Here is a 21,648-nt window from a genome sequence, read left to right as displayed (position 1 = left end):
AGTAATAAGCAACTTATTTTAATGCTTATTTCATTTTCACAGCTTATGTTGTCTCTAGGAAGTTAAGATAGGAATTCTTTGGCGGGAGATGTTATTAATCGTATAGTCGTTTCTTGAACCTTAATTTCTGGTCTGATTTTGCAGAAGCCAGCTCTACAGCTTTCCTGTGTAATGTGGTCTGAACTGAGATAATCCTTTTTGGGTGGGTTTTTTTAGATTTCTATTTTATTGTGGAATTAGCCTAAGTTTTCATGACTGTTGGAACAGCCATAAAAACTTGTCAGAAAGTGCAGATTGCGGAAATTAGGCCCATGCTGTTCCATTTGTCTCAAGATTGTACAGATAACAGTTTCCTGCACTGAGCCATCCCTGACCCTGTTGAGCTGTAACACAAACTGCCACTTTCAATACTACAGATAGTTTAGAATAGAGTTAATGTATCTTCCACCTCTAAAGCCTAAGCTGGACTGGTACCTCCTGCTTTGACAGGCTGCTCTGTAACAAAGTGCATGGCCATGGTGACACAGAGCACATATAAGTCTGGCTGCTGAGATTCTGATGACAAAGAATGTTTTAGACCATTTTAATACCACTACAGAAAATACTGCTCATCTCAAAAAGGAAAATTGATCCTATCCTACAGAACACATAGCCCATTATAAACAGTGCTTCTGATTATCTACCTAAGGCAAAGCCAACAAGCTTGTGGGGCAGTATTTTGGGACTACAGAGAGATAATAAAGACTGCAAGATGAATACATTTTCTGGTCAGTGTTTCAGCCATACCTGCAGTTCATTTGAATTCTGCTGAAAACCCATTAAATAGAAGTGTGAACTAGACAGTCTGGTTTTATTAAAAAAAAAAAAAAGACAAAATGTTGTGTTTGATTTGTATTTTTTTTTTCCCAGCTCCTTTTTATGTGAAGAAACAAAGTTAATTTGTCTGACCTGACAGTCCCTTCATATTTTGAATTACTTTGCTTGCTTGAACTTATTTTACATATGTCGCTCCTAACCTCGAAGTGAAAAAAAATCCCAAAAGTGTCTTGATTAAGTGTGTACAGACTGGCCCATGACAAAGGCACCGTTCATACCCAGAGCATCCTCATGTGGTTATCTCTCTGATGTAGGCTCTTTTCTACCTCTGTGCTTCACATGGCTGCTCTGAACAGAAGTGGCAGGTGGGAAAATGAACACATACTATGTCAAAGAGCATCTGGTCTGGGAGCAAGTAGACCATGCTCTTTTTACCCCCAGCAAGAAATGATTATTCACAGCATGATTCTTCTGAGGTTAATAAGGATGGCGGTAGAAAGCCAGACTCTAATTTGAGTTTTTTTGATTGACTCTTAATGATATCTCACACACTGGTCAGTGGTATCCAATAAATGGGAGGCACTTCTGACCTTCCTTCCCTTTCTTGTTAAGTAATTTCAGCCATATAACAGCAATAGGACCAGACAGGCAGTGAATTTCCTGGGTGGTAATTGCATTTCTTTGGTGGCTCAGATCCTCACCCTGCAGCATCCAGTCTGACAGCACACAAGCCACGTAGCTGACTCCACTCTGCAGTCTTTTGGCACCTGGGTGTCGCACTTGCAGAGTAAGAAGGGCAAAATATTATGCTGGTTTAATGACTCTGGGTTTAAGCACAGAAGTGAGAAGTAGATAAGTCTGATTTGACGTGTTGGCCTGCCGCCAAATTAGCATCGTGCATTTTCACTTTAATATGCTTTACACAAAACTGGAATACCAGAGTGTCATTCTTTATTATGTAGGCCTGAAGCATATGTTAGCAAATGTACTGCCATTTCCCTCATGGTTTCTTTTTTTCCTCTCATATTTTTGGATACTGGTTGCATGGTTGGATTTTTTCAGTAATGTTTATTTACAAAAACTAATAAGACTTGTTGCTATTAATAGCCTCTAACAGAGCTCTTAAGAACAAACTGCATGACAAAATTGACATCATGTCCTTGTTAAATCAACTCCTGCTGAGTGGGCATGATTTACATATTGATTACTTCACTTCCTTGATTGCCCTTTTTGCAGTGACATAGTGGGTGGGGAGTGGTGGGGAGCAGAAGTGTGGGAGAAGGGAATGTTGTGTTCTAGGTTTTACCAACAATGCCAAGCTTTGCCCTTGAGCAGAGCGTGCCAGAGCCGGCGTGCAGCAGCACCAAGGGCTCCTCAGCAGCTCAGAACTCTCCTTTCTCCCCCAGCTCGTCCGCTACAGCTCGGAAGGTGTCCTGCAGCTGGGGCCACTGGGCTCCACCGCCTTCCTGCCCGACTCCAAATGCCTGGTGGACGATGGCAAGGGCAGGACACCCACCCTCAAGAAGTGTGAAGACGTCCTGAGGCCAGCACAGAGGTTCTGGGATTTCACACAGGTGTGGAAGAGCTGGGGAAGCCTTGAAGAGATGAATTAGAGAGGAATGATGCCAAGGAGGTCTTTGGAGGGCTATACTAGGAATTTCCCCCAGTACTTTTTTGAAATAGTCAGATATGTTTTCCATAGATCATGTGCTACCCAGGAATATTCTTTCGTTATTACTAGAAATTTTGGGGTATGATTTCTAGGAATTCTTACTTATCCTGTTTTTGAATAGTCTCTATTTCTGTCCTGATTGTCAAGAACATGCTTGTTATTGTTTACTGTCCAGGAGTTTTTGCATTTAGAACTTTTCTAGAATTTTTCTAGCACCTTTACAGGCAATTTTTAAGATCTAGAATCTTCAAATCATTTTTAAGACTTTCAAAAGCATTATTACACTCTCTGATATTTCCTATTTCTTGGGTTCCATAGGGATACACTAGTGCTTTTTAGAGATTTTCTTGAGATTTGGGGGGATTTTCCCAGCAATTCTTAAATGTACAATTTTCAAGGAATTGTTTTGGTACTTTTTATGTATTAGCTAGCTTTTCCTAGGAATTTCTATCACTTTCTGGGGCATTTATCACTTGATATATACAGAAATGCATTTTATAATGTTTTTTAAGGATTTACAGATCTAGCACTGTTTTTTCTACTCTGTTCCTTTTGTGTTCCTTTCTCTAATCCTTTTTTCCCTTCTTTTTTTTTTTTTTTTCCCAGAATGGTCCAATCATCAGCAGAGACACAGGCCGTTGTCTAGAAGTGGAAATGTCAAAGGATGCAAATTTTGGGCTCAGATTAGTTGTACAAAGGTGCTCGGGGCAGAAATGGATGATTAGAAACTGGATCAAACATGGTCGGCACTGACTGTGGGGCTGAGCTGCCTCTCCTGCTGGTGCCCATTGCTCAGTGTGCCATATCTCCTGAGGCATTTGTCTTAAAGCAAATTAGTTTGAACAGGTCTTGGCTCTCAAGAGTCCTCCATTGGGCATTCCAAGGAAAGAAAGAAGAAAAAGGAAAGCAGATGCACACATGCCCTGTTTGACTCTTCCTTGCTCCAGCAGATGATGTGGGAAGCTTAACGAGAGTTTTCTGTTGATTTGGAAATCTTGTGAAGATCAGAACACAACAGGAAAGTGGATTCCTTAAGCTCTCCTAGAGGAATTGACACACAGATCTTTCTATGCTGATTTCAAAGGAGACATCCCAATTCTGCCTCATAAAGAGAGTTCTCTGATGGGTAGCTTTTTAGCTTTAAGTTTTGGACTGGTGCACAACTCCTATGGTGAATAATTATGTGCCTTTTTTATTGTACTTCGTATAAAAGAGGACTAGAAAAATCCTACCTTTTCAGCATGTCTGGTTCGTTGTACTAAACAAGAAGATCTGTAAATAACATTGGAAATATATTATAATATATGGTACATTTCAAGGTTGATTGTTTAGGAGTCTCTGTTTCTAGTAAGAGACTGTTCTGCAAATGTTTACAGGTGGTTCTCAACCTTCAGGCTGCTGGAGAGCAGCATTTTAGAGACCTCTTCTAGTTAGACACAGATAAATGTTGAATAGGTAAAATAGCCACATGTTCTGTTATATTGCCACATTTTACATTTGTTGCCTGTAGAGACATCACAATTTAGCACTTGGATATTTGGCTCTTCCGAGGCAGTAAATGTCCTGGTGGATGGATGGATTTCAGGAGGCCTCAGCTGTCCCCAAAGCCCTGAGTGTGTGTCCTGTCCTGCAGGTCACTGTTGTGCTGTTCCAGAGACTGCCTGGAACAAGAATACTCCAAATCCTCCTTATTCTGGAAATAACAAGTTGACTGGCTTAGGTGCCATCTGTGGAGCTTAAAAACTCAGATCTTCCATTTTGTTTCCCATCCTGTGAAAATGTCAAATGTGAGCAAATATGCTGTGTGAGCACTGTCTAGACAAATTTCCTGAACAAACCAACAAGGTCTTTTCAGCATTTTAAAAACAAACACAAGCCTGGTGATAAGAAGGCAAATTAGAGCAAGAGGTAAGGAGCATATATAAATACTGTTACTCTGAAATATATTTTACTGTAGCTGACCCATTGGCAGCATCTTTGTAAATCTGAATTTAATAATGTGTCCAGTGGTTCATGGAGGGTCAGTGCATATGGACAGAGCAGTAACAAGATCTTATCCAAAAGGCTGTCAAAACTGATGACCACTGTCATCAGCAGGTTCTGGATCTGGGTCCGTGGCACACAGCTTTTCTGTACAGATGATTTCAGTCATACTGAAGGAGAGACAGAGATGGTATCTGTTAATTTCACAGTTTAATATTTTATAGTTAAAAAAAAAAATGTTTTGTTTTACTGAGCCAGGAAAATAGGTAATTGCAGTCACTGTGGTGCCGTGAATCTTGGTGATCTGTTCCTTGAATAACTTTAGCCATTCCTATTTCAAGGCATGCTGAACAAGATTTAATGGAAACAAAGTTAATTTTTCAAGGGCATGATATGTAATAAAATTTTTACTTTTAACATGCAAAATCCATCAGATCTTGTCAAGTCTTGGTTAGTATCTAGAAAGCATATCACTGTGTTTTGCCCCGGTTTTATTCTTGAAATACAGTGTGCAAGATGCAATACAAAGCCAATTCTCCTGGAGTTTACTTGTGGCTAATTGCTGATCTTTATTCATGTTTCATGGACCAGGTTACACATGAACATACACAAAAGAATAATTCTGTGTGAGATTCTAGATACAAAAATACTTAAAAATCTGTGTTTATGCTAAGTTGTACACAACCTTTTGAACAGTGTAATAAGACCTGCAGGGAGAATAGCATCTTTAATAAATCAAGCAATACTGTATAAAATCATGGACAATCTCAGTATTCAAGTCTTCCTGCAGGTCCAAAACAGGTAGGAAACTTCAGGCTAAATGTAGATTGAGAACAGCTGCCCTGCATTTAACCTCCTTATGTTAAGCTACCAGACAATTTAAAATTATATTTACCATCTATGCAGCAGATGTTGAAGGCTTTGTACAGGAGTGAGTTTGCAAGTGAGTTTTCATCTTCTCTCCTAATACAATTCCCACCTTTTAAACTGTATGAAAGCTGTATTCTCCTTTTGTTTGCTCTGATGGAGTTTTACTCCTTGAGGGAGGTGAGAAAGCAAAAGAAGGAAAAGCTGGTTTTGCCAGGTGACAGTTTGGGGGAATAACAGGTCATTCACAACCATTTTTAGTCTTTCCAGTGAGTAAGTGCTAACTGTTTTATGTGAACATGGCAGGAAGTAGAAATTAATTATATATCCGTGTGATTAGTAAATACCTATTAGAGTAAAAAGTTACAGTACTGAACAGAAGCAAATATGCCATGTGCTTTCTTTTTCCCTTTTATTTTTCATTGTTTTGAATTAGCAATCTACACTTGATCCTTGGTAAGCAAGCCTTTCAAACCCTGGGTAAATGAAAACGGAAAGCTGAATATTTAGAAGAATACCAGAGTTTCAATCTACTCTCCTAAAAGGAGTCTGGCATGGGCAGTTTAGGAGCTTTGAGGCTGAGAGGACCAGAGAGATCTGTGTTTACTGGCAGAGATTTCAAGGGAGATTTCAAACCTTCACTCAGACACCACCATGAACAAAGAGAATTGGGTGTCTTGGGATTTGGCCCCTCAGTGCTCAGCGCAGAGCATTTGACTGTGGCCACGCTGGCTGAGAGTGGTCAGTCCTGGCAGGTTTGAGTGCCAACACCACTGGCTGCAGGAGGCTTGCAAGAACCAGACTTGAGTACAAGAAGGAAAACAGCTTTTTGTGGTAGATAAATGGCTTTGAGATTTACATAACAATATAAAAGAAATCAAATAACTTAAAAGGTGGAGTTGGTATTTTATGTGATTGTCATTTTTTTAAGACTTGCTGGAACAATTTCTTATATTTGCAAAACACATCTGTTGGATTAATTTTACTTTATTATTTATCTGTATGAACCACTGCTTTGGCTGTGGTACTAACATGGTGACTCTGCATGTTGAGAGGGTCTTAAATATTCTCTCGTCAAAGGAATAATAATAAAAAAAGCCTTGAGTATTATCTGTTTTAACCAAAGTCTATGGTTCTTTTGTCAGTATTTCACCCCTTAGTATAATCTGAAATCCTGCTTAATGGTGTTCAAATTTTCAGTCTTGTTTCCCACAGTGCAGCATTCTAGATCTCATGAAAAGTATTCAATGTAGTGTAATATGTCTTGTGGGGAAAATTCAGATCAAAGGCTTTCTATGCTATTTTGTTTGATTTAGGGGATTATGGAGCTAAATACTAGGTCATAGGACAAAAGAATTGAAGGTAAGAAAGACTAGCACACTGTTGTGAAAGCCAAGCCAGGAAAGATATTCTTTTCTAAGCATGTTAGGGTCCCTAAAAATTAGCTTGAGTCCTAAGGTAATAAAAGCCCTTTCTTTTTTGAGAGCTACAAATTATTTTCCAAGCTGAATTTAATTTTGTTTTGGTTGAATCTATTTGTTCCTCAGCCAGAACTGTCCTCTAGCCTTACTGGCTTGCTGGTTTTTGAGGCATGCTAAGCTCCAGTGGGAAGGAAACAAGAGAAAAGTTGATGCTTTGGAAAGACCCACTGGATTCCCCTGCAATCATGTAAGATCTTTATTGTGCTCACCCACCAGAACTCTTTGGGACAGTTACACATGCAAAAAAAACAAACTCAGGTTCCACAGAAATGATCTAAGACCAAAATATGGAAACATACAACAGGTCTTCATATGTATTTTGAAAGTGTTGAAGTATTTCTCTCAGCTGAATGAATAATTTGGGGCTCAATGTGTCTGAAGATGAAGCCTTCATGGTCCTTCATTTATAGTCCTTTTCAGTGGCCTGTCCCTTTTAAAAAACTGTGTTCTAGTAGATGAAAACCTCACTTGCCATGTGACAAGGAGTGTAACCTATCTGACACAGGATAGCTGCAATTTTAAGTATTTAAATCATAGCTAGTGAGATTTAATGAAATAGCACCAGTCCTAATCTGTTCTCTAGATCAATTACACTGCATGTAATTCCTTCAGTATCCAGTATTCATTTGGAATGGTTCATTACCAGCCATACAAGAGTGCATTATGACCTGTTTCAGGATCCAGGGAGTTGGGCTATAGGAAGAACTAGAATAGAAGTTGTAGTTCAGAGGGAGTTTAGCATATTATTATTCCGTTTGAGCACAAATACCTTTGTTTTTTTCATGAGAGGCTTTGAGAGGAAGAACAACTACCAGAATTCACTTGATTGAAGGCATTTTTAACAATGATGTTCTATTTTTCCTGCTGCTATTTTGACTACCTGCTTCTTACTGCTGATCAAAGTCAATGGTAGAGGTCATACCACAGATAAAAGATGGTATTGCAAATTAGAAGATCTAGATAACAGGCTGGACAGAAAGCAAGGAATGATCAGATCTTCACATGTCTGTAGATCTAGATGCCACCACAGGAAACTTAATACCCAAAAATTCTCTTTGGAAAGAATCCCAAACTACAGTGACCTCTTTAGTACATTATAATGGATTTCAGAATGGCTTCACAAAATACAGTGACTTACATTGCAAAAGCATTAATGACATGTAACTAAAAGGTATTGAGTTCAGGGGTTGTCCTAAATAAAAACAATGGGTTTTGGCCAAGAATGCTTGCAAATACCCAGTGAAACGATATATGGCAACCTGATTTTGAAAAACAATTTCTGAATCAAGAGTGTCTTCAAAGACATGTAGAAGCATTGATTACTTTTCATAGTATTAGTGTTTCCTATTTGCCATCATCAAGTGTTGTGCAGCCTTCAAACTCTTTGTGATGTTTAATTTTAAAAAATGCAGCAACTAGAATGCAAGTTGTGACTGCAAATATTTTTTCATTATGTGGCACATCATCAAATCAATTTGTATTCACACTGAAAAAGTTAATAAATTACTATGCATTTTACTGCTGACATGAGCTGCATGTTTTATCATTGTACATTTGGACACACGTATTAAAATTCAAAGATTCGCACAAAGGAAAACTAGAATAGCAAAGCATATGGACATTTTAAAATTTAAATTGTACATGCTGTGTTGTGAAAGGTAGTCACCACACTCTTATAAGAGATTTGGCCCTGGGGGTACACATCCAAAAGTGGACTGATAACAGTGCAGACTACTGTCATCTACACATCCCAGCATCTCACCACTGCAAACAGTCAACAATTGGTGTTTAGAAGAATGAAATAGGATGCAGGGAAAATGTAAAATGATCCTTTCACCATATATCTCCCCCTAATTTGTCAGAGTAAGGCCTTCCCAAGCCAGAGGCTCTACACACCAACCCAACCATTAGATTTAATGCACTAGACCTGTATGTATCCAATCCACTCAGAGCTCTGGATATCACAACATCCTGCTGTAATAAATAGCACAGTTGCTGTGAGTCAGTACCACAGCCTCTCATTCCATAGGATGCCCTGTAGGTCTCTTATGGTGAAAACTGTGAATAACTGCTGCCAACTCTTTTTTAACACCCTTCTTAGTTTGACCTCTGTCATCCTGTTTTAAAATATATTTCTGAACTGACTGTCTTTTTTTTTTGTGTGTGTCACCAGCAAACAACTTTGTAATTGCACAAGCAGATGGTCTGTGTCATCTCTTGTGCTGGGTGATAGCAGGGTGAGAACCAGGGTTCCTGAGCTGCTCAGTGGGATAAAACATACATTGCTGGTTTTAACATTGTTTTTGGATCTCAGCCAGGCTCTTTCTCCAGTGTGTATGACAAAGTTTGCAATTTGTGCTCAAGGACAACAGAGCATCTGAGAACGGATCCAAGTCCTTCTTTCATTCTTCCCTGCCCTGCTGCTCCTGCTGTCAGGAGGCTGTGGAGCACCCAGGATTACAGTTGAGTGACCAGGATGGGCCATGTGCCCAAGTTCCTGACTCTCTTACACCCCTCTGGTTCAGCTGAATCAGCTCGGTGACACCTGAATGCCCAAGCTTTTTCCTTCCTAATTTCTTCAAGGACTGTGACTGCCTAAGTGGAGGAGCAGCTGTTGATCCCTTGGTTTTCCCAGAGGACGTAGGGTTGGCTGTAGTCTTCAGATGGGTGACAATACCACCAGGCTCAGAAGGAATGGCCTGATACAGCCTTGGCAAATTTAGCTCCAGGATCAGGATCAGTCTTTGCATTCTTTCCCATTTCATTGTAACTTCACACTGAGGACTCTGTAGAAACACTGCTCTGTTTCAAGCCAAGGCATTCTGTAGACCCAACTTCCTATTGTAATCAAGCCAGCATTTCTTGGAAGGAGAAACATCACCTTTGAAGGTACCATATGCTTGCTAGAATGAATGTTTTGTGAATAATATCCGGCAAAATTAGGTTTGTATAAATATTTTGTCAGCAGTACTGCATCTGACAACATTCATACTGCAGAAGTTATTCTAAGCATCAGATTTTTCACTGTGAAGAATGTATTCTGTGGATGTAGCCACCCTTTTGTTCAATAAATCTTCATGAATTGACTGTGAATCATTAATATGTGCCTGTAACTGAGCACTGACTGGAAGTGATAATGATTTTTCAGCCTATAATGGCTTGGTCGTGTTTTTGTTTTGTTTTGGCTGCCTATTGTTACTGTAATGTAGTTGAGCACCTTTATTAGTTAGCCTTGCTTTTGCATCCTAACTCATTATCTGGAATTTAAAGCAAGGAAACAAGAATTGGGGTATTTTCCCATCTGTAATGTTGAGGTAAAAACAAACAAACAAACGAAACCCCCTTTCTTTATTCCTAATTTATAAAACATTCCTAATTTATGAATTAATCCAAGAGTTTATTTCAGTGTTTAAAACTAACTGTAATCCTAATAACCATCAAACAAAACTCATGCAAATTTAATGCAAGGTTTTTCTGGACTTTGTTCTTCTTATCATTAGCCCACTTCTACTGCTTAACCAAATCCTACAATTTTCCTTTTAGGATTCAACTTTTTCCGTCATTCTTTCAGGTGTGTTACCAATGTAGACAATCTGCCCTGGATAAAAAAGAGCCTTCTAACTAACAAAATTCTGTCATTTTCAGAACTTTGGGGTAAGGCTGTGGCCAGCAAAGTGATGTGACATTCATTGGGCCATGTGTGGAACATTAATTATTTTTTAAAAAGCCAAGCAGAGCCTCCCAACACCCTCTGTCTTGCTGACAGTGGAGGCTGTAAGATGACTCTTTGGGTAGGCCCAGCTGGCAGAAAAAATTCTTGAGGAACTCAGAGTTACAGTAATGGGATGGGAAGGCAAGGACAAGGCACATCAGGATTCCCTTGAACTGGAAAAGTGAGAGTTAAAGGAAAACTGAGCTGCAGTATCCAACCTGGAAAGCATGAACTGACACACAGCAATTCACCTTGTGATAAGGCCCTGGGTTCTTTACATGAATAATTGAGCTTTAATAAAGGGATTTTAATCAGGATTCAGGAAAGATTTTTCTGGTTTTGCAGGTTTTTTACAGTGAAATCTGCCTAATCTGTTGACAGAGCTCCAAAACAGATAGGTCAGTCTGTGGTGTGTTAGCAGTGAAACATTTGCCAAAACCTATTGAAGTTCTTTGTGTACTTCAAGCACTGGCATTCTGAGGAGAAGCTGGTGCCACCTATCATCAAAAAGGAAGAAATTAAACACCAAAGTGATGTGTTTAAACTGGAGAAACTGCTATTTTCATTGCAAAGCTGATTGTTTTATATTAAAAAGGCAATTAGCAAGATGTTGGGACTGCTCAGGATGATTCTGGGTGAGGTGCTGACCTGGCCACTCTCACCTGCAGAGGAGGTCAAGGCTAGGCAGATCCTGGATGTTCTGGTCTTGCTAACCAAAAGGAGAGGTATGAGATTACAATCTCCATCAAGGTTGCAAATGCAAGTCCAGCAGATCAGCTGAGGTCCAACTCATCACAATTAAGTAGTTAAATGTTTTTGTGAATCTGAACCTAAATAACTTTTGCTCCACTTTTCTCTTTTTAGATGGTGCAAGTCATTTTGAGTCACTTTTGAGAGGAAAGTGTGGGTTCAGTAAAGTTGCACAGGTATTTTGAAAATGTTTTTCCTTCTTCTTTGGAAAGGTACGTTTGGAATGATAACCCTGTTGGAGTTTTTATTTAAATTACTCAGAATACATCCTAGCATGTCGAAGCTGTGTTTTTTCCTCAAAGTCTCAAGCTAACATAATACTGAGTCCCAGGATACTGCATTGTGCCTTCTTTTTCTGAAAAGAAAGGAATTTCAAAGCTTCAGTGGGCTCCTGAGGGGCAGTGAGGGATTTGTGTTGTGTTCAACCTTACTGGAAAAAAGTCACGACACTTTTCATCTCTTGGGGGCCTGCTTCATGTTTTGATCCTGGAGCCAAATCATCTTTCTTAAGTCTGAATCAGAGACCCTTTTTGCCAGCCATCAGGCCACGGTGACACAAGGCTTTTCTCCCTCTTTATGACTGTGTAACTATTAAACCTATTCAAGACCTTACAATTCTAATGGTTTTTGAAGTAAACTTTTAAGTTCTTTGCCTGAGCACAAGTCAAAACAGAAGACCTTTAGGTTGTCTTTCTTTCTTTTCCTTTGAAATGCATTGATAAATGCATGGGTGATAAATTTAGTCTGAGGCAAAAGCACACAGCATCATGTCTCACAGAACTATTCTTTGATATACCCTCTGAAGATTCAGCTTAAGTAGAAAAATGCTGGCTGCTTAGAAAAATGAGGCTCCTAATCAGTTAATTTGTGCCAGGCCTGAGGTCTTTAGGAAAACCTGTGGGTTTAATGTGCCATATATACATATCATCTATATATTAATACTCTAAACACTCTAAAATAAATAACACTGTAAAAACTACTTCTCCTCCTCTTGTTAATGTACTGATAAATTTTGATTCAAGATAAGGTTCTGACTTTGTGTGTAAATATCAGTGTGACATATATCACAGAGCTCTTATGGCACACAGAGGCCAAACAGTAGAAGAGCATCAACAGCATCATAATAATGGCAAAGGAGATGACAAGTAAAAACTATTTTAAATGTGTTTTTACAGTCTACACCTCCACCATCCATCCCTCTCTCCCTCCCTCCCTTCATTCCCCAAGGTGAATCTCTTGCTGCCAGAACTAAGTTCTGTTCTAGTGATGTTTTGTTGTCTCTTATCACATAAAACAAATGTTTTTCCAAAAGTTTTCTTACATGAAGGCAATGAAGTAAATCTAATCTCTACTGTTCAAATCAGGCTTACAGAAGGGCAAAGAGGACTCACTTTGGCTTGGATGACATTTATGGTCAGCAAGCAGCTCATGGACAGGAAAAGGCAGCATGCTGTTCTCTGTAGGGTGTACAATCTGAAACAATTTTATCAGAAATGCTAGATAAAAATCTTAATAAGCTGGAGTTAAACAACTGAGTGGTTTTATCTTGGAGGCAAAAAAACACAAAACCAAACCCCACTACATTTAAAATTTGCCATATGCACAGTAACTTGCAGTTAGTAATTAAATGCTCACAACATCCTTCCACAGTGCCAGGCAGAGCATATTGGCTTAGATTGGCCTGGTTGTCGAGCGTGAACTGAAATGATTTCTAACAGCAATCAAATACATTTTGAAATATGCTCATAAAAATGCTAGCTCAGAGGCTCAAAGCAATAATGATTCATGTATTAGCAAATGAACCTGTCCTCTGCAAGCTAGCCCCTGAAATGTAATGAGGGGTCTGTCCAAGGAAAGAAAAAAATTGTGTTTATTAAGATGTTGAGAGGTAGTATTTTGGGATGGAAGTTTGGGGTGACATCTATTCAACATCTATGGATTGAGGTGTTGACTGGCCTCCAGAAGCCAGTCTTTGTCAAGGGTGCCTTTATCAAGTCTATATCCATAGAAGGATTTAGGCAATGTGTTTGCCAGAATCGTCCTGTCCCTTGGTGGTTCCCAAGGGAAGCTCTTTGGTCCCCATACGAGCAAGACTGGGTCACAGAGAAGGTGAGAACAGCTGTCCTGCATCTCCTCTGCTGTGAAGGTGCTCAGGAAAGAAAGGCCTGTGTGTGAGACCTGGGAGATCTCAGATCAGTAACACAACTACCTTCCACCACCATTTCTGGACATGTCCAAATACACTCTGAAGACATGATGAATTTTTAAAAAATAGTAATAATCTCCTCTGGAGCCTAATGGCATGAGCAGTGGCTGGACATTGCCTTTCTTCCTTGTTTTGAGCATGAAATGGGGGTCAGATCCTCTCTCTCCTTGAATGCTCACCACCTGGCACTCAGAAGGGCTCACAGGGCTGGAATTTTGACTTGGTGAGCCACAGAAAATTGGGGACCCAGGCAGCCCCTGGGCTGGGCTCTGCCATCACTTGTTCTTGCATTCTCAGGCAGAGCACCATCAGTAAGAAAACGAGAACAAAAGAGGAGCAGCAGCATGGAGAAAAAAAATCAGTAAGAACTCAGGTATTTTATGGGAGCAGAACAGCCTTAAGTAAATATCTGCAAAGAACCCCACTCGTGCATCTGAGATGCTGATCCACTTTATCCCACGGGTTTTAATTTGCTGCCCGAGGCCGCTCGGCTAAGCGGCATTTAGTGGCTCAGGGAAGAAGGGGAGAGCAGAGCAGCCTGCGGACTCCAGAGAGCCGTGACCTTTCCCAGCACCACGGAGAAAAGCTGCCGATCTCCCGAGGAGCGAACAAATCCGGGCACCGCAGGCAGAAACTGGCACTGCCACCATCTGTAGAAGTGTCACCTCATTAACCCCAGGCACAGCTGCCATCCCGCTGCCCTGGGGTGGGGGGACAGGCGGGCACACAGAGCTGTTCCCCAGGGTTTTGGGCCATGGCACAGCACAAGCCCTCAGTGACCAGGCCTCAAGCAAATGGCAGCTGAGGCCTTCTCCTGCTGTGGAGGGGCCGTGTCCTGCCTGGGAGCAGCCCTTAGCTGGGACACTGCCACTGTCCCTTTGTCCCTGTGTCCCTGTGTGTGTCCCTGTGTGTGTGTCCCTGTCAGGGGGAGCTTGGTGTGGTGCAGCTGTCCTCCCTGACACAGGGACACAGAGGCCTGGAACAGATCCCACCGGGACACTTTTGGAGGAGGGCCAGGGGAGCTCCCAGCCAGCTCAGGCCTCAGAGGGATGGGATAAAGGTCTTTTCCTGAGGGGCTGGAGGAACAGTCCCACATGCACCCCCAAAAGAGTCAGCATTCATGAGTGTCGGCTGTGGCCAACACCCCGTGGTGTCGGCCACAGGGTGCTCTGGGCTGCTTAATGGGAAAACTGCAGGATCCTGCCCATCCTGTCCATCCCTGGAGGCAGAGCTGGCACCACCGAGCCAGACAATGGCCTCTGCTCAGTCCAGGACACTTGGGAAGCTGGGCACTGCAGTGCAGGAGGCACAAAATGTGGACACAGACTGGGTTCATCATAACACCTCCTGTGTATTCTCCGTAGGGTGTGGGCTAGAGCAGTCTTAATACACTACATGCACTGAATTCACTTTTCTAGCACTCAGATAAATTTGTTTTCCTTTCTGAAGCCTGTGCATGTCTCTGTTCCCAAAGCTATTTTGAGGTCTCAGGTGTAATATCCCTTTGGTTCTCCTGCAGTCAGATCTGTGTTCTTACAGGTTCTTTGGATGCCAAGCAACCTTTAGTCACAGAAATCTTCATAAAATAAAATGAAATTGTTCCTAAAATTCTTCCTTCTCCCTAGACATTCATGATGGTTTCAAACTTGGAGACAGCAACCTGATCCTGACAGACTGGAATTTTCTTATATGAGGTGCTGCTGGGAGATCTGAGGCAGAGATTTAATCAGGACTAGGGGCAGCTATCAGAGCAGTCTGTCATGCCTAGGAAACCTCAAATTATGTGCTAATTATCTACCTACCCTGCCAGGGAATAAATAAATAATGACTTCAGCTTACTGTGCTAAAGATAATTCCAGTTGTAACACGATTGCAGGCTGTTTTTTTCCGTGGTGTGTTGGAGGTGCAGTAAGGAGCAATAAGGTTTGCTCAGGAGTCACTGGGTGGGTTTGGAGTCTCGTGGGCTCTGGAGCAGCAGAATCAAAGCTCAGGATGGTCCTTTGGAGGGGTGACTGCTGATCATTGCCTGCCTCCTGAAAGGGCTGTGTAATGTAATGATGTGTGGCCAGGTGTCTGCTCTTTCCACTCTACGTTCTTGCTCTGTAGTGTTGCTTTTAATCACAGGAAAGGATTTTAAAGAGGGAAACAAGCTATGTCCTCACCTTGACCTTGAAAGCAAAAGAAAATGCTGACAAGAAGATCCTTTCTGATTCAAGGTGTAAGATGTATTGTTCAAACCTGAACATTTCTGAAGCTGTGATCAAACTAGATTAGGGTCACACATGTGAGTGAAAAATAATGCCAGTCTTTCTTTTAAGCATTTGAAATTAAAGTTTACTCGCTTGCTTCTTTAAAAACTTGAAAAATTAACAGTTTTTCCATTCTAGGAGTTCACTGTTTGCTCGAGAACAAAGGCTGCTGGCAGTAGGGGAAGGTATGAGAAGAACTGTGAAATTAATTAAATTGACACTTCAAGAAAATACCTTTATTGTTGCAATCCTCAAAACAGCAATATGAAGCAAGCTTATGACATTTTGCTAAATGTTATTTTTCATGTGTTAAGAAAAGCTGGAGATTTTGCTAAACTCTGAACCCTGGGGGTCTGGTTCGATACACATTCTGAGGGTGAGAACAACTGTTTGTTGAACAGCAGGCAGCCTGAATTTATCTCTCCTTTCCTATAGCTGTCAAATATTTTTTCTTAATGACTTATCATTAAGACATAAGTTCAAATTATGTGATAACTTCTTTATTTGATTTTTTTTTAAAGTACGGTGCATGCTCTGAAACCCATACAAATCAATTCTGGTTCTTTAAGGATCCTAGTCATTAAATAAATATGAAGGATAATTATTTCTTATTGTTCCTCTTTAGGTGTTTTCATCTCTTTTCCTAGATCTTCCTTTCCCTGTTTTATATTTGGAATAATTAGCTGAATCTGGTGAATTTTGTTAGCACCAAGAATAACTCTACCTGGATTTGAGGAGGAAGGAAAGCAGGGAAAGAACGAGAAGTAGGAGGTAAGGAGATTAATGTAGGTAAGAAAGACTGACTATTCCCAACTTCCAAGTCAAGGTTTAGGTGGTTTTTTTGTTTGTTTGTTCAGGTTTGGTTTCTCTTTTTTAACCCAAGCCATTGAGCATGTCATAAGCCTTTTTAACTGGTGAAATTCAGAAGCCTGTACATGGCTCTGCTTTAGGGCAATTGATATCTGCTGGGCAAAACAGAAACCAGTGCAAGAGTTCAGACTGCAAGTCAGGGCAGTAGAAACAGATGAGTCTTAACAATGGCCTTGACTGCAGGGGTGAGTTTTTTCCATGCTTCACATATTTGGAGACCTGGATTTGTTCTATAAAGTGATGAGGAAAATGGCCCACATGGGAAACCATTATTGATTGCTTCCTCTGCCCTTCAGTGATAAATATTGCATGACTATCTGCTCATCCTTTGCATTAAAGGAACAATCCAATATCCATTTGTGTTTTCCACGCTGTACTAGCATGACAAGCTCTTTCCTAGTATTCATATAAAGCAAAACCCAAAGAGATTTCTTCTGAATGCTGGATGACAAATGGGGGAGTAATGCCTTCCACAGGAAATCTCATGTTGCTGTTATATATGCTATTGGTTTTTTTTTTTTTTTTTTCAAAATTGATAGTGGAGAATATTTCAGAGCCATTTATATGGGGGATAACTTTATACCTTGAATGTGTACTTACCATTAGGATTCCCAGGTCAGCTTTTGAAAGACACTTGAAAATGTTTATTTTGTTTGCTTGCAAAATCCTCACCTGCAGGCAGACTCTCTTAGAGCTTTTCACAAATATATTGACAGAACAAAAGCAAAACTTGTCCTTTCCAAACTCCAGTACACAGCTGCAAATAGTGGTTTTTTTTCCTTTAGAAAAGGATAAAGGATCTTGATGATCTCAATAAGCAAAATCAATACAATAAAATTTAGGGAGTTTTTTCCTTCCAGCTGTTCAATCTTAAACCAAATATTGTTTTCTTCTGCTCTGTAATTTTACAAATTGTTATGAGCAATCCAGATTTTATATTTAAACAATGTGACATAAAATTTCTCAATTATTTCCACACCTTGAAGCATTAACAGCTGAAAAGAAATAGGGTGCTGACAGGTTTCTGTTGAAATCCCCATCTCACAGTTCCACTGCTTACTTCATTGTGTTTGAACTCTGCTTGTAAATTTTCACTCATGGACTCCTTTGGGCAAGGGACCTGCCTGACCTCTGGATGGCCCAGCTCTGATACCCAGCTGTCACCCCGACTTAATTTCCTTTTATTCTTTCCATCTCCTGAGTTGCTCTGCATGTTATTATGCTGTTCTAGATAGGCTCTTAATACCATCCCTATTGATTTCCAGGAGATAAATGTCTGGCATGGTCCGTGTGTCGCTGTGATCTAGCACTGGTCAGCCCAAGGGAACAACAGAGGTGAGAAGCAGTGTGACAGCACCACACCACATCTGGCACCTGCCCTTTCCCCAGGACAGACAACATTTATCAAACCCTACATGAATAACTTAAAGAGCATTAAAAAGGTGTTTAAAAGCATTTAAAAGGTATTAAAAAGCATTTAAATAGGTATTAGTTGATGGGAAGCTGCAGAGGAATCAGGGGTAGGTGGTCCTGTGCTTTGCTGTGGTCTGCTGGCACTGGTCCAGCTGATAAGAGATGATTTATTCCTTTCAAATCAGCCCAAAATGTAGTTGATGCATCAATCTTCCTTTATGCAGCTCATTGTGGCTGAATGTTAACAATACAGAAACATTGGAGTGTCTTTCCCCACTGGTGCAAATCGGCTGCTTTGGAGGTGCTGATTTAGTGCAGCAGTGACTGCAGCCCCTTCATGAGGAGCAGCAGCTGGTAGAAGCCAAGCATAAATTGCACTGGAATAGCTGCTCTGTGCTGCAGAAACTGCATGCTGGGTTCTAGAAATTTCAATCCACCCATCACTTTGTTTATGACAGACTCAAGTTACCAAGTCCTGTGGAAAACTACTCCTTGACCTTTTCCTACTACTTTTTCCTGGTGTATGTTAATAGTAAAGTGGGGAAAATGCATATAATTTGTGAATTTCAAGACTTTGGAATGTAGAAGCTTAAAAAATCCTCATAAAGTGCTGTGGTTTGCACTTTTGAAGGCTGGGGGGAAGCTTGTGCCATATATTCATTATACATATGTTCTTTCATTTGGTTATTACAATACAAATATCCAGGGATAACAGCAAGCAAAAATCTTTCAGCTGTGTTAAATCCAATGTGTTGTTTGATAAGGGCAAGGCTTCAGCATTACTAAATGAATTTTTAACAGCAAAATATAATTTTGGGAAATGTTAGCTAAAAGAGAGGACAGTCATATTAACCTTGGATTAGTTTGTATCTTTTTATCTTGTCAAGAGTAAGGAAGAAAAATCTGCTTCCTTATTATGCCATGTAACACATACATAATTTAGAAGGTTAAAATTGTCTTTTATTTCACTCAACATAATATTTCTTTTCTTCTGAAACTCTTTTGCACAATATAGACTTACTGAGAGAACCTCTGTTTTGGTCTTTCGGTTTTTGCAGCTCAGATTTATTCTTGGTTTTCTTTTGCAATTGTTCTAAGAAAAAGTAGCACAGATGCTATTAAAGAACTCATTGCTCACCTTGGTTATTATCACCCGGAAAGTTTCCTCAAAATTAAATGTTCTGGAGTAAACAAGGGTTAGGCAGCATGAAATAAGACCAAATTTAAGCCAGCAAAAATATACCAGCTGGGTACTGGGGGAGAGGGAGGGGGGATGAAAAGGAAAGAAGAGTAGAAAAGGGAAAATTGAGAATTGAATTATGCTTCATGTATACCTATCAAGTTTGTTGAAGGGCAGAGCTGAGATGATGGAAGAAGAACTGTAGGGTTTTTCTACTTTAAAAAATTATATTAATAATTAAATGATAAAATATTTAAACAAAAAGGAAGTGCTTATGTTCAGACAGTGCATCACTTTGTCAGTGGTTCCCAAGATGATTATTCCAGGATATATTTTTTAACTTAAGCTTTAATCCTGAGAGAAAATGAGAGAAGGAGCATGAAGAGCCAGAAAAAGAGGAAAACTTGGAGAAGGAAGTGAGGATTCCACATTCATGAGAGCAGAAAATTGGACCTTGCCTTCCCCTTCGGCAACAACTTGTGCTCCAGGCTCCCTATTCATCGGTTGGTTTGCTTTACCACTTCCCTCCCTAAAACACTGGCAGTCCCTGGACAGTTTTAAGCAAGCTTTAAGGAAAGACTAAGACCAGGACATTCATATGAATATTTTTCTGAGTAATCAAACTTTGTACTATGGTGAGCTGTTCCCAATTCTCCAAACCCACCCATCATTTTTGTCATATGCTACACAAACAGAGCTTGTTCTTTCCCAGTGCCTCAGCAGCAGCTCACAGGGCTATAAGCATGCAAATTTCTCTAGCACTACATGCAAAAGCAATCCCTGGCTGTTGCATTTGTAGTTCTAAACATGAAAAAAGCATTTACAGTTAATAATCATATTTTATTGTGGGACTAGCAGTTACAAAGAGAGGCTGTTTCTTCAGTACTGCCATTTCTGAGGCACCTAATGAGAATGTGCTGCCATGGCAACTAATGCCATGAGTTTTTTGGGGGTTTTTGTAAGTAATTAAACTTTCTAAGTCAATTTGCCCTTACTTGCCAGGTAAGGAAATGGAATATTGCTTATTGTTTTCTGCTGGAGCACTGAGGTAACTCAGAGGGCCAGTGGAGTTGGAGCTACCTGAGGAGATATCAACTATGCAAGGCCTTTGTTAATAAATTATTCTTTTCTGATATATGGGAGGTGTGGGAGGGCTCAATGAAAACTTGTGAATAATTCTATTCCAGCTGGATTGGTAGAGTGTTGCTAAATGGAGACATGAGGTTAAATACTTTGCTTTGTGCCCAGGTGAATGTACAGGAGACAAGGATGCTCAGATGACATTGAGACAAATGTGTGTGAGCATGATATGATAAACAACATCTTTGCCAGGCTGATAGTGGAATGAGACAGACATCCCTGATTCAAGCTCTGCTTGGTGCTGTCAGATTTATTTACCAGCCCTCATATGCTGTACAACATGGAGCCTATTTCCAAGGCACAGAATGCCCTAAGAACATAATGGAGGGAGGGGACCAAGCCTGCTCAATTCCTGCAAAACAGGGATCTGTAAAAGTGCCCAATTCCCTTTGATGCACAAACATTGCTGGCTGTTCAGGGCATCCTTTGCTCAGAGCCAGCTTTGGGAATACCCAGAACATATGGGCCAGCCACAGAGCAGGATGGAAGAGTGAGGCCCATTTCATGCCTTCTTTGATTCTGCTTGAATTTCCTGAAGTCACTGTATGCCTTTCCAAATGCCTGTCAAACTCATCTTAAAAACTGCAGCTGTCAGCTATAAGATCCTACAAAGTTTATTTTAGCTACATGCTGCTTGTGCCCTTTAGCTCAAAAGAGAATGAGTCTCCAGCAGAAAACAGAGGAAAGAGCCCCTTAAGTGTTTTAATTTTTAACTGTTAAAAGACTCTGCTTAAGCATTAGAGACAGAAGCAACAACCCAAAAAGCTGCAGATGCTTTAAAGCATTTGGTTTTATTGATCATACTATTTGCTGTTCCATTGAAATTGTATGAAATAAGGTATAAAGAGATCTTTGTAGTATATTTGATATCTTGACTTCTGTAGAAGATCCAAGCAAATAATGGGGGGTTTGTATGTTTGGTGGCTAAAACTGGAAACAAATTTTCTTTTAGCTTTGCCTGAATGCCACACTTTAGCTTGTCATACCAAGCTAAAATTTGACACATGTATTCTTGGTTTAGAAGAAATTTTGTTATTGATGTGATTTCTTAACATAACACTGAATTTGGCTATTAAAATTTTTAAAACCTGCTTATTTTCCCTTAAAGTACAATTTCTTCCTGCTACCTAAAGAACATCTCTAACTTGTCCAAATATATCTGAAGGCTTATTTGTATGTCCTCAACCTATGCCAGTTGTTTCCTGCTCCCCTCTTCAAGTGCACTGATACATGACAGGGCTCTTTGCAGTATTTATTGTCTTTGGACTGGCCTCTGCCCTGAGGGGCTCTCTGGGTGTCTCACTTGAAA

The 21,648-nt window shown here is 40.3% G+C and overlaps 1 protein-coding gene and 1 long non-coding RNA gene across 13 annotated transcripts in view; both read left to right on the top strand.

Moving 5' to 3' along the window:
• Window positions 1-9,905, top strand: part of GALNT9 (polypeptide N-acetylgalactosaminyltransferase 9) — a 132,322-nt gene extending 122,417 nt beyond the window's left edge. For 9 of the 12 annotated variants that reach the window (XM_053959536.1, XM_053959537.1, XM_053959543.1 and 6 more), the window contains 2 exons: window positions 2,223-2,390; window positions 3,095-9,905. In XM_053959536.1, coding sequence (XP_053815511.1) covers window positions 2,223-2,390; window positions 3,095-3,241 — 315 coding nt within the window. In that variant the 3' untranslated portion in view covers window positions 3,242-9,905. Of the gene's footprint in view, window positions 1-144; window positions 203-2,222; window positions 2,391-3,094 lie in introns of those variants that run through there. The other 3 variants (XR_008434039.1, XM_053959538.1, XR_008434041.1) reach the window with 3 other exon arrangements.
• A 3,999-nt stretch (window positions 9,906-13,904) lies between these two features.
• On the top strand, window positions 13,905-21,430 carry LOC128797218 (uncharacterized). Its single transcript, XR_008434053.1, has 4 exons — window positions 13,905-15,921; window positions 16,362-16,507; window positions 17,872-17,941; window positions 19,546-21,430. It is a non-coding gene; the product is annotated as an uncharacterized LOC128797218 (long non-coding RNA).
• Window positions 21,431-21,648: the final 218 nt, after the last annotated feature.

The sequence above is a fragment of the Vidua chalybeata genome, chromosome 18 (genome assembly GCF_026979565.1).
Source record: "Vidua chalybeata isolate OUT-0048 chromosome 18, bVidCha1 merged haplotype, whole genome shotgun sequence".
NCBI classification, from domain to species: Eukaryota; Metazoa; Chordata; class Aves; order Passeriformes; family Viduidae; genus Vidua; species Vidua chalybeata.
This window is presented reverse-complemented; position numbering and strand designations above follow the sequence as displayed.